Source organism: Atractosteus spatula, chromosome 3, assembly GCF_055471065.1.
Source record: "Atractosteus spatula isolate fAtrSpa1 chromosome 3, fAtrSpa1.hap1, whole genome shotgun sequence".
Lineage (NCBI taxonomy): Eukaryota > Metazoa > Chordata > Actinopteri > Semionotiformes > Lepisosteidae > Atractosteus > Atractosteus spatula.
Window position 1 is genome coordinate 69,441,900 of NC_142708.1, and position 14,002 is coordinate 69,455,901.

The following is a 14,002-nucleotide window of genomic DNA, read 5'->3' on the forward strand; positions in this document are numbered from 1 at the left end:
CAGCGCCGTTGCATTGTGCATGCAAGCTGCGGATTTCTGGGATGGGAGAGGGGAAGTGCTGCTCGGACGCCAGCTGGGACACGATTCTCGGGAGCGCGCACACCTAAGCCTCGCTGTCTCCCATTCATTCCTCGTAACGCACCGTTATTGCAGGGGGCGCAAAAAAAAACAACCTTTGGGGTAAAGCAGAGTTGTACAGATCAGTCAGGCCACACCGTGGCATTGCTTATTTCAACCAGCAAGAACCACAAAGTGACAGAAAACGTTGTTTTCAAAGTCCTGTCTTCCAAAGTTAAGGAAATGTCCCCATTTTAAACTTTAGCCTAGAAAGCCATAGAAATATGAAAAAGAAATAATACAGATCCTACAACGCAGTGCCTGAGATCGAGTATGTATCCTATTTTGTGCAACAAAAAGCGAGATGGGTCTTTATAGTCTTTATACTGCCAACTCTTTGTGAAGAATTTCACATATTAACCACAGTTTTGGATGAGTTTCTGCCATCCAAAAGCTACTGATATTCAAAATGACCAGGTGGGATTGTTTAATAATTGAATATTTAGTATTGCAATGAATGTCCCCAATTTCCTTTTTAAGTTAAGGAAAGGGATCCAGTGAATTTCAAGAAAATAATTTGAAATATTTCATCATAAGACACGCTAAATGTGTAGTTATTTTAACATTTCTGCGTACAATTGTGTTTTCCTTGTTGGGCCAGTTTTGTTTTATGTTCAAAAAAGCTTTGTTTAACCCAATAGAACACTCTCTGGGGTTTCAGCATCACAGAACAGCAAGGTGGGGGTCAGAGTCTGTGTTTTAAATTACAGTTCCAGTCTTGGGTTTGAGATCAGTGCTTGCCAGTCCTGTTCCTTCAGGATCCCGGTGTCTTTTTTGTGGGCAGTTTGAGCTGTTAATTACTCAGGCTCAATGATCCCTTTAACTAATTGATTGCTGATTATGATTAGACCTTCGGAATCTGTTTCTTCACTCACTCTCTCGTTTCAGAAAAACTCTGCCAGCGGGGGGGGGGGGGGGGGGGGTATGGTTGTGAAATCACTTCGCAAACTCTATCCATCCTCTCTTAAAACGACCAGTCACAGGTAGGAACGGCACTGTATCTAACAGCCACTCAAAGCAACTCGATATTCTGAAGAGGCTTGGTTTTGGATGTTCTGTTCACCTGAATAAGGAGAGAATCTGTTCAATGACATGAACTGCTAAACAACCCAACTCCTTCAGAGCCAAAGAAGAGTCTGAAGAAACTATAGAACAAACAGCCTGACTGGCGTAGAGCTCAGCTGGAATGTAAACCAGATGAAATGTGGCCGATCCAAATCCTGAGAAGCACTGTGTGAGGTTAATTCTGTTCCACTGGTGGGCTGATACCCCAGGTTGACTGCAGACACTGTATGGGATCACTTCTGTTCACGCACTGGCGGTTAGGATATGGTGCTGGAAAGCTGGATTGTCAGACCACCTTCAGATAAAATGGTTCAGTCGCCTTCCCCGGGTTTTAAAATAAACCAGGGAGTCAAGCGGACAGATCTTGACCATGTGCAGAGCCAGCCCGGTTAAATTTAGCCCCTGAAATCTGAGCCCAGTGACCTAAGTAGGGAAGGGCAGAGCGTGGCCAGGAGGTGGTGGGTGTGGTGGCGGGTGGGAGATGGGTTTAGTCACGAGGCGAGGGGGTGGGACGTCTCCTCGGGGCCCTGCCTGGGCTCGTTCTGGTCTGGCAGAGGAGGCACCGTGCCAGCGGGCGGGTGACGCCGGTTTCCATCGGCCTTCTGAGAGGCACGAGGGCACGTGGCCTTTCTTTCACTCGTCTGAGTTCTGCACCCCACTGGAACGAAAGAAACCAAAACACATCCCAATACGCCTTAATCCCTAAATATTTCAGAATCCGGTAAGACATCATTGCACAAGGCTTCAGCTTTAAATTGTTTTACGAATAAAAGGCAAAAGGAGGTGGGCCTGACTGTGTGGTTTAATCATCCGCCGCTTCCCAGTTGAGAAAATGAGCTTTTGTCTCTTGTAGTCCGATCTCGAGCAATACACCAGAATCACCGCCACCAGTCCTGAAAGCCAGAAGTTAGAGTGGAGGTGACACCAATCGCGAATCCCATTTGACCCTTAATTCTTGGAAGCTGTAAAACTTTAAAAACATCCTGAATAGGAAAACTGAAATCAATGAACCTGTCCTTAAGAAATCAGCTGGAGCAAAACAACCGAAGACACAGTCCTCCACAGTTTTCAGGTTTGGGAACTTCTAGTTAATGCTGGAGAGGCACAGTGATGCAGGCGTAGCATTGCTGCCTCACAGGGCTGGCTGGGGCCCTGGATTAGTTCTGGACCTGGTGTGCTAGCATTGCTTGCCAGTATAAGCTCCTGCTCACCTGTGACCCTGTTATGGACAAAGCAGTTAGAAAATGGATGGGTAATATTGTTCACGATTGCAGGGTTTATTCGCCTGTGACCAGTAGGGGGTGCCAACAGGTTGTCCTGTACCAATTTTCTTAGGGTACTGCTTATGGAAGCCTTGCTCAGGCTGACAGCTCTGCGGGGTCTCGTATCCCTGGATCTTTTTTTCCCCCAGTCTGACCTGCTCCCACATTCATCCAGCATGACCCTAACGACTAGCTGAGAGTCTCACATCAACCCCAGCTCCTTGAGAATCCCCATTCCCCATTCTCCCAAGAACCCATTCTCCCATCCTAGAGGTGTCTTTAACTCACCAACACCTTAACACTTTTAACGGAGCCCAACTGGATCAGGGCATTTTTTTCTGTGCAGGTCTTAGTCTGTCTGATGATTTAAAGAGCCCAGGGATACCTGCTGCTTTAGACACATCTTTCGGGCATCTCCTGTGGACCATACCTGTAGCCTGTTTCACCTGGCTTTGCATGAAGACGTGAGGGGATATGATTTTTGCAGTCCATTTAGAGCAAGGTTTCCTAGATCCTTCTGTTTTGTATCTTCCTGAGAGCACCAGCCGAGCCACTTTTTTAACTTGTTGCAAAATCATCCATTTCAGGGTTTTCAGTCCAGTCTCTTTCAGCGAGAGTTCTGTAATGAGGCGAACCCAGTACAGTCCCATCGCTTTGTAAACTCAGAGATGCATGAGTGGGTTGAAACCAAGTGAAGTGAACTTTCCCTGAGCTTTGGGGGCAGGGGAAGGGAGAAGGGGCTTGGATTCAGCTGTGTTTGCTGGCATAGGCACCTGGGAGGACCGAGAGGTCTGTCTAAGAGCAGGAGAGAACACACAGATTGCATACAGCTTAGACACGCAGTCGCCAAAGTGTCATAGTATTTAGCACAAACGCCTAAGGGCAATGCTGTTTTGATACGCAGTAACAACTGCAGAATTTGAGCAATAGCAAAGTAATTATTAGGCCAGACCAGCTACACACTGGTTGGAATGTGGTGTTCCGTCTTGGGGTCACCATTACAGAAATGATGACGGTGCTCCCCCGGAATGACCTTAGAAAAACCAGGATCTGAGAAATTCGTGGAATTGAAAGGAATGATTCTAAGCGGAATAAACGCGGTGTCTTCAGTCTTCCACTGAGGAGATCGCTGGGGGTGGTTGATTCGGGAGTTCTCAAGCCCTAACGTCGCATTTTTTAAAATAATCGCTGTTTCCTTTAAAAAAAATATAAGAAACCCCTATGAAATGTGTCCGACTGCGTGGCCCTCGCAGACCTCAAGAGGAGAGCAGCCTGGAAGGTGAAACATGCGGTCGCCGACACGACTGTTAAGCGAATACAAGCAAAGTCATCCACAATGTAGCTAGAAAGGATTTGGAGGACCTTTAAGCAGAAAAGGGTTGTGCAACCACTGTCGGACAGATCTTGTTTTAGTTCGTAATACGAAATATCTAAGGTGTGGGCTTTGGGGGTTACGCGAGAGCCCCAAGCGCAAGGGGATGAAGTCAGTTTGAGCCTTTAATTTACAAGGCGTTCAGCGCATAACTCTCAACACGGGACAGGCTTCAAATATCATCTGACCATTTTCATTTATAAAGACGGACATAATAGGATATTGTAGTTCAGGTGGGTAGCTGCGTCAGCATGCGTAGTCTGCAAGGGAACGAGCAATAGGTTTTTTCCAGGCTGAAAAGAGAAGTGAGAAAAATACTTCCTCTTTCCACCATGGAATAAACCTATTACGTGTTCCATAATAGGATATTGTTAGGATAACGTGCCCTTGTGCCACGTTCAGATTTAAATTGAGAAAGGCTGACGCCTTCCTCTATCGGCGCTGACTTGTGAAGGGGATGCTTTTGAACGCCTGGGAATGGAAGGTGTGGCGCGCCGTGTGCCCACGCGTCCCGCCCTTCGCGGGAGACAGAATTATTCAATAAGCGAACAGCGGACCGAAGCGGGGTGTTTCAAACTCCTCCCAAGTTTCCCGCGGCGTCTCCGCCGCTAATAGGGAACCGCTTGGTGCGCCGCAGCCTGCCAATGGGAAGAGCCCTGGCTCAGCAGCGGCTGCCAATGGAAGTGCGCGGAACTTCCAGCGCTTCTGGAGAGTTATGGATAAAAACTTTGCGCGGAGTGGCGAGGAAGGTTTCGAGTGAAGGAAGTTGGTAGCTTGTGCGAGGTGTTTTAGCGTTATCATTCAGGGCGCTGGAATAAAACCCGAAGCCGGTTTCTCCGGTGAAAAGCGGTGCGGATTGGAAATCGGAGCTCTCCCTCCCCCGCCCCCTGTCCCCACACCCCTCTTCGTTTCATGTTCGACTCCGCTGTCGCCGCCGCCGCCAGCAACGAGCTGTAGCCATGAGCGAAACGGAGACTCCGGGAACCCCAGCTGCTCCGGCGACCGCCGAAGACCGACCGCCGCAGCCCGAGAAAAAAGTCATTGGTAACGAGACTCGACCCGGCTCGGACGCGTGTTGAACGGCGAAACCCGGCGCGTTTGTTGGCGTGAAGATCTTGCCCGTCAGTGGGGTTCAGTGAGGGAATTTTGAGTCCCGTTGGTGGACGTTTGACTAGCGAGGCTGCAGGGAGGCTTTTGACGCGACGACCTACACCACCAAACATTTAGAAGCGCAAAAGGCCCCGCTTTAACGCTGAGGAGTTCTCGAGCACTAAAGAAATTGCAGGAATGTCCTGATTTTTTTTAAAATTAAATGCCGAGTAGCCACTTTGCGATGTTGGTGTTACTTTGTGAATCATGCACGGCTTGTCAGCAGTCCAGAGTGTTATTCCGAATGATCCTGCACAAGGCTTGCCTTCTTGGTGTACTTTTTTATGGCCGTTGAAGTTTTCTAATCTCCTTCGTATCCCTATCGCGTCCCCATGCATTATTTTTTTTTTGTTTGAGAGACTTTTCTAGTTAATCGTTATATTGCATATAATCGTATTAATAGTTAAAACCTGCCGGTTAAGGTTACTAGCCACTTTTAACGGTGAGTGACCTCGTTTGGACGCAGGACGCGGTTTTTAATTAAAAACAGGAGTTTCGTATTGAAGGTAGAGCAGGGAAAGCGGAGCTCATTAAACGAAGCCATGTGTGATTTAATAGTGTGGAGAACGTGGATGTTTCACTTTGGGAACGGATAGCTTTAAAGCCGGGCGTGCGGTTGATTTTGTTACACTTGCTTTTCTAAACATTCAGGTCTTTTTTTTTTTTACCCACAAGAGAGGTCTCGTTCACATTTCTTTAAATAGTTCTACGTTTATGTTCAAAAGCGAAAACAGTGCCGGTAAATGTTGACATGTCATTTAAACGTTGAATCCCTGTGTCCCCCTCAGGGCCTGCCGTGTTTAGTCGGTAGATATCAAAGGTCGCTGTTAATGGCTGACGGCGGCGGGCGCAGCCCTGTTCAAACACTCCTCGCCTGGGGTTGTGGCGATAATACCGCTACTCCTATCAACAGAAAGGGCTCAGCTCTCTGGGTCAACCACAGCGAAAGGCCCTTAGAAAAGAGAGGGGGGGGGGAGACGACCTTGACAGAGACCGTCTTCGAAGGCGGTAACACCTTGACACCCGAGGCCCGCGTCCCGTTTAAAAAAAACCGCAAAGGCCGCTGCTGGAGAGGTCAGAGGTCATGGGTAACAAAGCAGCACTGCCCCTCTGTTGGCAGCTGTGAAAGAATGCCCACAGCCTCGCTCCTCCAGAGCTGGGGACTGGGGGACGTTCTGGAGGTGTGTCTTGTTAGAAACCTGGAGCGAGGGTGTATTTAACCAGTTTTCAGATCGACTTTTTAATAGGAAAAAATAAGTGAATGAAACTGTGGAATCCATAGGGAAGTCTCCTTGATCTTTTCTAATCTCCCCCTGCTGGTTTCACAAGCCCCCCCCCCCGTTAGCATCATTCCTGGCCTGAATGGTGAATGATCGGTGGTGTGTGTGTGTACACCACTGTTTCGTCCAGCTCATTGCAGCGCTGGGGTTTTGTCTTGCAGCGACGCAGGTGCAGGGCACGGTGAAGTGGTTCAACGTGCGCAATGGCTACGGATTTATTAACAGGTAACCATTCCCCCCCTGGGCTCCGGTTCCCAGGTTCACCACAGCGGCGGTAAGGCCACGCTGCTGGGTCTCAGCCAGCTGCCTCGTCTTGTGCGCATGTCCCGCTAGGATTTGGGGTCTTCATCTTTCACCTTTTCCCGGGAGGGGGTATGCAGCTCGAATCTCTGCAGCTGCTAAAACCTGGTATGGACCGAGCCGCTATGCATTTGGAGCCTCGAGTGCCATGTAGCTGTGGACTCCCTGACCTGGCTGCGCTCGGGAATGATGGGGTGGGGGGAACCACGCGGGAGGGGTTCAGTCTGTCCCTGTGTAGTGAGCTTGACTGGGGTGGTCCGTTGACTTGAAGCAGCGTGGGAATGTTGTACTGCAGCCTTGTGGGTATCGCCCTGTCCTTTTCGCTCCCGTTTTTCGGTCAACTGCTTATTCCTCAAGGCTGAAGGACAAGGTTCTGAGCGGAGGCCATTTTGCCCCACCTTGCGTGTGAAATTGCACGGTTCTTCTCCACGTGTGCTCTTGAGCCCTGTGGTAGTTTTGTCCCAGAGGCCAGCCCCTGCTCCTCTTGATGTAAAGAATGTATCTTTTTAGCTTTCACCTGAGATTCCCAGCAAAACATGAGTGAGTCGGGATCACCCTGAGAGATGTGTTGGCCGATGGGCTGAATGCATTCCTGCGATTTCTGGTTGAGAGCTGGGAATGCCCCACTGGTGATTCCAGTATGAGTAACCTTCTCTCTCTCTCTGCTGCAGGAATGACACCAAGGAGGACGTGTTTGTCCATCAGGTGAGGTTTTCTGAAGCAGGAAGCCCTGTACACCCTGACAAGTTTGACATTTCCCTATTGCAACAGCAAACAATTGCCTCTGTCTGTGTTTGTGGTATTATTGTGGCTTTTGGTTTCTTGCCTACTTAATTTTTGTTTGCATTTAACTAAGTGACAGGTTTACAGCACATTTATCTTTCCAAATAAAAGAGCAGCATAGTCCGTGAAATGTGCAGTAACATGAATTCTAGTATAATTGACATCTGCATAGCTGCATTACTGTTAGCGGTTACATTTTGGGGTATAATTAAACAATCAAGGGCTTGGTTGGCACAAAGAAGGGAGAGAGCTGTGCAGCGTCCCAGTACAGAAACAAAGAACGTGGATTAGGAGGTGAGGCCTGCGATGTAAGTCCCGAGTGGTCACCAGGTCTTGCGGAAAAGATCAGATCTCAAGTGGAGATCATGTAATTGTTTCTAAGGTAAAATACAGCTACTTGACAGCCATATTTTAATTGTCCAAACGCTGGGAGACCACTCGAGATTTAAGTAGACATAAGATGGAAGAGGTTCCATGGATCAACCCATAAAGGCATTCTCATGTGCTTGTTCACCTTGCAAGTTGTTACTAGGACCTCCATTCATCATCTCAATTGGGTGAGTATGTGATGGTATTTCCTGCTGTCAAGGTCCTGGTCCTGCATTAGTTACAATTTGGCAAGTAAGTATACTACAGTACTTTCCCCATCCTGATCCCGGTCAGCCCAGTGTCTGCCAGTTTTCAGTGTAGCTAGCCTTTCTGTATCCTGATTGAAGAATGAAGACATTTTTGATTCTGATCTCCGAAAGATGTTTTCACGTTAGGAGTGAGTTCTAGTGTAATAATGACACTTCCAGAATTGACAACTGCACACTGTAGCTTCGTTACCAGGTTATCAGTTACGTTTTGGGGTGTAATTAAACAATCGAGGGCTTGTCTGGCACAGACAAGTGGACATTGGACATTGAGAACATGGATTGGCAAGACCTTCTGTAAACTGTGATCCTAATTCCTGCGAGTCTGGTCAGATGTCAAAGGATCTTAAGTTCAAACGATATTTCTTCCCCTCTAGACGGCGATCAAGAAGAACAACCCTCGTAAGTATCTGCGCAGCGTGGGCGACGGGGAGACGGTGGAGTTCGACGTAGTGCAGGGGGAGAAGGTAGGATACTGGGGGGTTCTGTGTTGAAATGGGGTGTCCTGTCAGTCTGTGTTGTGTGTGAGCACTCCAGTGTGGAGTGACCATCAGCTCTGTTTCATGATGGGCTTCCTTTGGGTAATGACTCTTGCAGTTCTAGTTGTCTGGCTCTATTGAAAGCCAAAAGGAGACATCACATGCTGCTCCGTCCTTAAAATCCTTTCCGGCTTCTTTGTATAATAGCAAAAACCTTATAGGTATGATATTGAAAGCACTACTCTAGTGGACTGTTTCCAGATGAGTTGTGAACTTGCATTTTAACTTCAAATCAAATTTTGCAGCTTGTTTAGGAATAAGAGCAGGCAGATGAAATAGCTTTATAAGATCCAAATAGAAAAGAGCACAAGAGATGAAAGGCGTAAGGAGCTCTTGTTGTTCCTTGTTAAACAGGGTGCTAGTCTCTTGGCGATCTGCAAATCTCAAGCCATTTCTAGAAGGGTGTTATAGAGCCAGTTTCTACACGGTGGCTAGATGGTTTGTTCCAGGCAACCACCACTCTTTGTGCAAAGAAGCAGCCATCGTGGTTTCCTCCAGAGTAATGGCAAGTAAAATTCTCGCCGTCTTCCTTCCTTTCCGTCTCCCCCAGGGTGCTGAAGCGGCCAATGTGACCGGGCCGGGGGGCATCGCAGTGAAGGGCAGCCGCTACGCCCCCAACCGTCGCCAGTTTCGGCGCCGCTTTTTCCCACGGGCCCCGCGGGCGGCTGCGGCCAATCAGGTGGAAGGGGGCGGCCCCGCCCCTGCAGCTGGCCCCGCCTCCGAGGGGGAGGGGACGGGTGATGACACCGCCCAGCAGCCGCCGGGCCCCCCCCGCCGGAGGAGGCCTTTCTTTCGGCAGAGGTTCCCTCGGCGCCGGCCGGATGCCCAGCAGGGGGTGAGCCAGTAAACCCGTCGACTCCCAGTCCGGGTCCTTCAGGGCTGCACAGTGACCGGGATTAAAACTGAACCTTTTTACCCAACGCCCCAAGCTGGCTTTTCCTCTTTTGTCTACGTGATTTCCCCAGCTGCACAGCCGGTGTTTATTTCCACCTTGCCGTTTGAGATGCGTTTGCTGCCTGCTGCAGCGTGGATGTCAAACACTTTCATTCTAAATACTCCGTCTGCAGGTTTCGGACAGAAACGCGACGGTGATCATTCTCAGCAGGTGGCTGGAAATGAACACGCTGGGGAGTCTGTATTAACCGGGTTGTGGGGGGTGGGGTGGGGGGACAAGCAATTGCCACCGTCTGCTCACCTGGCTGGAAGGCAGAGGTCTGCACCCTGCTCGCGCACAGCTGCGGTGATGCCTTGTTTCTGCCCTGCCACTAGGTGGCGGCGGCGGAGGAAGGGGAGGTGCCAGAGGGAGACCCGGCGGCACAGCAGAGGGTTCCACGGCGCAGGTTCAGGCCCCCCTTCCGGAGGTACGTGCCCGGCTGCCAGCTGCAGGCGGTAAGCGGGGGTGGTCCGTGAACTTGAAGCGGTGCGGGATAGTTATACTGCCGCCTTGTGGGTATCGCAGTGTCCTTTCGGCTCCCGGTTTTCAGTCGACTGCTTATTCCTCAAGGTTGAAGAACATAAGGTGTTCTGGGAGGAGGCCATTTTGCCCCCACCTTGCGTGTGAAATTGCAAGGTATTTCTCCAAGTGTGCTCTTCAGCCCTGTGGTAGTTTTGTTCCAGAGGCCTCCCCCTGCTCCTCTTGACGTAAAGAAGGCATCTTTTAACTTTCACCTGAGATTCCCAGCGAAACATGATGGAGTGGGATCGCTCACTCACTGAGTTGCCTGCAGGTCCCTCAGGACAAGGGCCAGGAGTGCGTCTTCTACAACACCGACGCACAGCTCAGATCGTCCAGGACCAGAATCCAGCAGGGTTTACTAGGTCTTTAAATCAACAGCCCGAGACGCTGGAGAAGTGTTCCAGCTGTTTGTTGAAAGAATCCGATTGGTATTGGTTTTGACTCCACATTGCCAGCTCTTCGGAGCCAGAGGCTCTTCCTCTGTTTGGCCTCCTTCTGGGATGAAGGGAATCGGGATTGGACACAGGGTGAAAGCTGTGATCTCCTGGGTGTGGCCTTCCCTGTCCTGGTGGTCCGATGAAAGCAGTGGGGGGGGGGGGGGGGGGTTTAAAGGGATCCTGCAGCTCCTCTGTTCTCCTGCAGGCCGTTCCGCCCCCGCCAGCCCGCTGGAGGGCAGACGCCAGGGACAGAGGGGCAGCCGGAGGGCCAGGTGCCCAGCCAGCAGCCGGAGGGCCAGACGGGGGAGCAGACTGACGCGGCCCAGCCTGCCCAGGCCCAGAGACCGCGCCGGCAGTTCAGCCGCCGGAGGCAGAGGGCTGCCGACCAGACGGCGCCCAAGGTGATTCCTCCTTTCTCTGGCTCTTCCGTGACTTGTGCGCGCTCCTGTTTCCCTCTCTCGCTGTTCCTGGGTGATGCCACCTGGGTGGTTGTTTGGAGAGAACAGCAGGAGACCCTTAAAATGGGTACAGTAAGATTTGCCTGTGGTTGGTGGCGTCATTGTTGAGGATTGAGTGCAGGCAGCCACTTACATTGGTCAGTATAGATACACAGGTGACATGGGGGGGACCCATCCTGGGGTTGAGGAATACTGCTCCCGCATGAGCCTGCTGTCAATATCCTTCTTCCAAGAGTAGTCGGTATCTGAACCCTATTGGCATTCCATCCTGGCAGGAGGTGGCAGAGAAACCCGCTGCTGAGCCTGGCTCCCCAGTCCAGACAGCCAAGGAGGTGGATGGCCAATCATCCCCCAAAGACACCCCCTCATCGCCCAAATCTCCGCCTCCGCTGCCGCCAGAGTCTCAGGATGACGAGCCTGCTGTGGAGGTAAGAGACGGATTACTGACTCGCTTTGGCGGGGGGTGACCAACAGTTGAACTCTGAATTTATATTGTTCCAGGTCTTTTTAGGAATTGATCATTTCGTGACGACCTGTTAAAATAGGCCTCTCCAGTTTGGCCACCTCTGATCTAGAACAAATTCAGTTCCTTTAAAGGCTAGGCGATGCTGGTGTTAAAAGATGAACAACTAGCTTGCTTTTGAAATGTGGCCACACTGTATTATGCCACCTGGTGGTCAGTGTCTGCTCTCCCCTGTCCTCCCTAGACGCCCGCCCCTGAAGCGGACTCTACAGCCATACCTCCGCCGGAGTGACGCCTCTGTAGACCCCAGGACGGTGTGCCCCTGGACAGTGGTGAGAGCATGGGGGGGGCTCTTGGATGCGTGAGTGTGTGGGGAGTGAAGAGCAGCCCCCCAGCAGCGTTTAATCAGTGATTCTCGGCGCCTCCCAGCTCCTGAGGCGAGCACTGGCGAACCGAGTTTCGCTAAGTTGCCCTCTGATTGCAGGACGATTCAAGTAGAGGTTCCTAGGTAATGATTTCACCTGAACTGGCTTGAAAGAGGTTTATGACCCTTTCACCTTAAAGGGGACCTGCAACCCTATTTTTATACTTTGGGGTTAGAAGGAATTGGCATTGAGTCAATTTCAAAGCACAGTAAAAGTAAAATGGACACTTGTACTACTGAGCCTCCAGTTTACATCACTAAATATATTATTTCCAGGTATGCGCAGCGCCATGTTCTGCGATTTAGAACGAGGTAACAAAACGTCCAGTGATGTGTTGTGACCTTATTGCATTGTAAACAAGAAAGCTTGTGAATAGATCTCTTTTGAGCCGATTGAAATATTGCTTTTGATTGAAACGGTCTTGCTGACAATACACTCATACCCCAGCATCCGAACATAATTCATTCCTGAAAATCTGTTTGGAAGGTGGGAGATCGAAAATAAAAATTCCATTATTTCTTATGGGGGAAATTCCACCCCATTCCGAACCGGAGACAAGTTCACTCAAAGACCACCCTATACATACAGTATAATACCTTACAGACCATTATAGCAAGCTTAGTGAACAATGCCGTTCTACCCAAATAAGCCAGCAGTAGCTGTGAAATAATGAATATCATATTTATATTTTTCATTCTTTCATAACTGATCGCTATCCAAGCGATCAGCTAGAACGATGTGCATACTGTTGTCGGCTGCAATGCTAAAGAATCTCTTTCTCTTCCTTAGAGCCCATAATGAACAGCAACTACAAAACCAAGCACAAAAACACTTTGAAAATGGGAGCACAAGCTTTCACTGTAATTGTAAATGAAGGACTGCTGTCTCACAGCCTCCTTAACCACAACGCCTTGCGCCCGTGCAGAAACAAGCAGCTGTTCGGTGGCGCTGAGTTCAGATGGTTCTTGGCCAAAATCGGTCACTTTCGAACTTCAGAGTTCGTATTAGCGAAATTTCGTTCTTGTAATTCGTTATAAGCTACAAATTGTTCATGTTCAGATGAGTGAAAATGTTGTGTACCAGACACTTATACCGGGGTTCGAGTTTATTTAACTCTGCCTGCAGATCATGTTGGAACATTTCTGTGGTGAAATTTCTGCTGTACAGCCTGTACTTACTTGCTTGTACATCACATTACATCAGTCATTACAGGGACTAGTGAGCAGGAAGGGCCACGTCATGTCACAGTTAATGGGAGCTCTGGCCCGGGGCGAGACCAGAGGTTTGTCACAACATGGCAACTTACAGTACTTATGGTACATTGTGTGCTTAATTTGGAACTTGGAAAATGTTTCCATATTGCCAATGAATTTTTTGTTTCCAAGATTTAAGAACCAGTCTAAGAAATTGGGACTGTAGCTCCCCTTTAATTATAAGGTGACTTTTTTTTTTGCACCCATGTCCCCATGAAGAAGTCAAACCCTTGTCTAGCCTGTTCTCATGCTGCAGACTGGGCAAAGATGACACATCCCTCACTATCTCTCTCACTCTCTCTCTGCAGGTCCAGGGTGGGGTGTCCTGTTTATGGAGGCCCTCTCACACCTGCTGGGAGCACCACTGCACCCTCCCCTCCTCCCTCGTCCGACAGCACGCCAGCTTGGGGAAAACAGGGGGATAATAGAGGGGGGAGGGATTGTACTTGCAGCACAATGAAATCTGCACTGTCGCCCAAGTCTTTAAACATTCCCATGGCTTATCGGGAAAGGCCCGGTGAAGGATGGAACCAGCCATGATTTTTTGGCAGTTTTAATTTGTGGAATAAGTGTGTGTGGGGTGGGGGGGGGGATAAATGAAAGAGAATGGGGGCAGAAAGGGGTGTAACATCAGGTTTCCAAGGTTGGGGAAACCAAGCTACGCTCCCTCCCTGCGTTCTCTCCCAGCAATCGTAGCTTGTGCTGGTTTACAATGCGCTTTTGTTTCGTTTGATTTCGTTGGCAAAATGAAACTTATTTTGGAATGTTCCAATGCACTTTTTTGTGGGCATCATGTGCAATTAAAGTTCAGTAAACCAAAGACTGCAAAGCAACCCATCTGCCTCCCTGTTTGTGTGAACCCGCCTGACCCCCCACCCTGTGGTCAAGGCCAGCTTGGTTTTCCCTGAGCTGAAGATGCTGGGCTGTTGGCACTCGGCAGTTATCTCCCGGGACTTCCACCTTCACAGAGCTTCCAGTTCATCCTTTAAAAAATGATGCATTCAGCTG

General features: G+C 49.6%; 1 protein-coding gene across 1 annotated transcript; it reads left to right on the forward strand.

The window, feature by feature from the left end:
• Window positions 1-4,554: 4,554 nt before the first annotated feature.
• On the forward strand, window positions 4,555-13,427 carry LOC148838505 (uncharacterized). Its single transcript, XM_088911355.1, has 10 exons — window positions 4,555-4,860; window positions 6,407-6,470; window positions 7,217-7,250; window positions 8,341-8,430; window positions 9,053-9,337; window positions 9,772-9,863; window positions 10,601-10,796; window positions 11,129-11,281; window positions 11,561-11,648; window positions 13,303-13,427. The coding sequence occupies exons 1-9, from the start codon at window positions 4,776-4,778 to the stop codon at window positions 11,606-11,608; spliced, it is 1,047 nt and encodes a 348-aa protein (XP_088767481.1). The 5' UTR covers window positions 4,555-4,775; the 3' UTR covers window positions 11,609-11,648; window positions 13,303-13,427.
• Window positions 13,428-14,002: the final 575 nt, after the last annotated feature.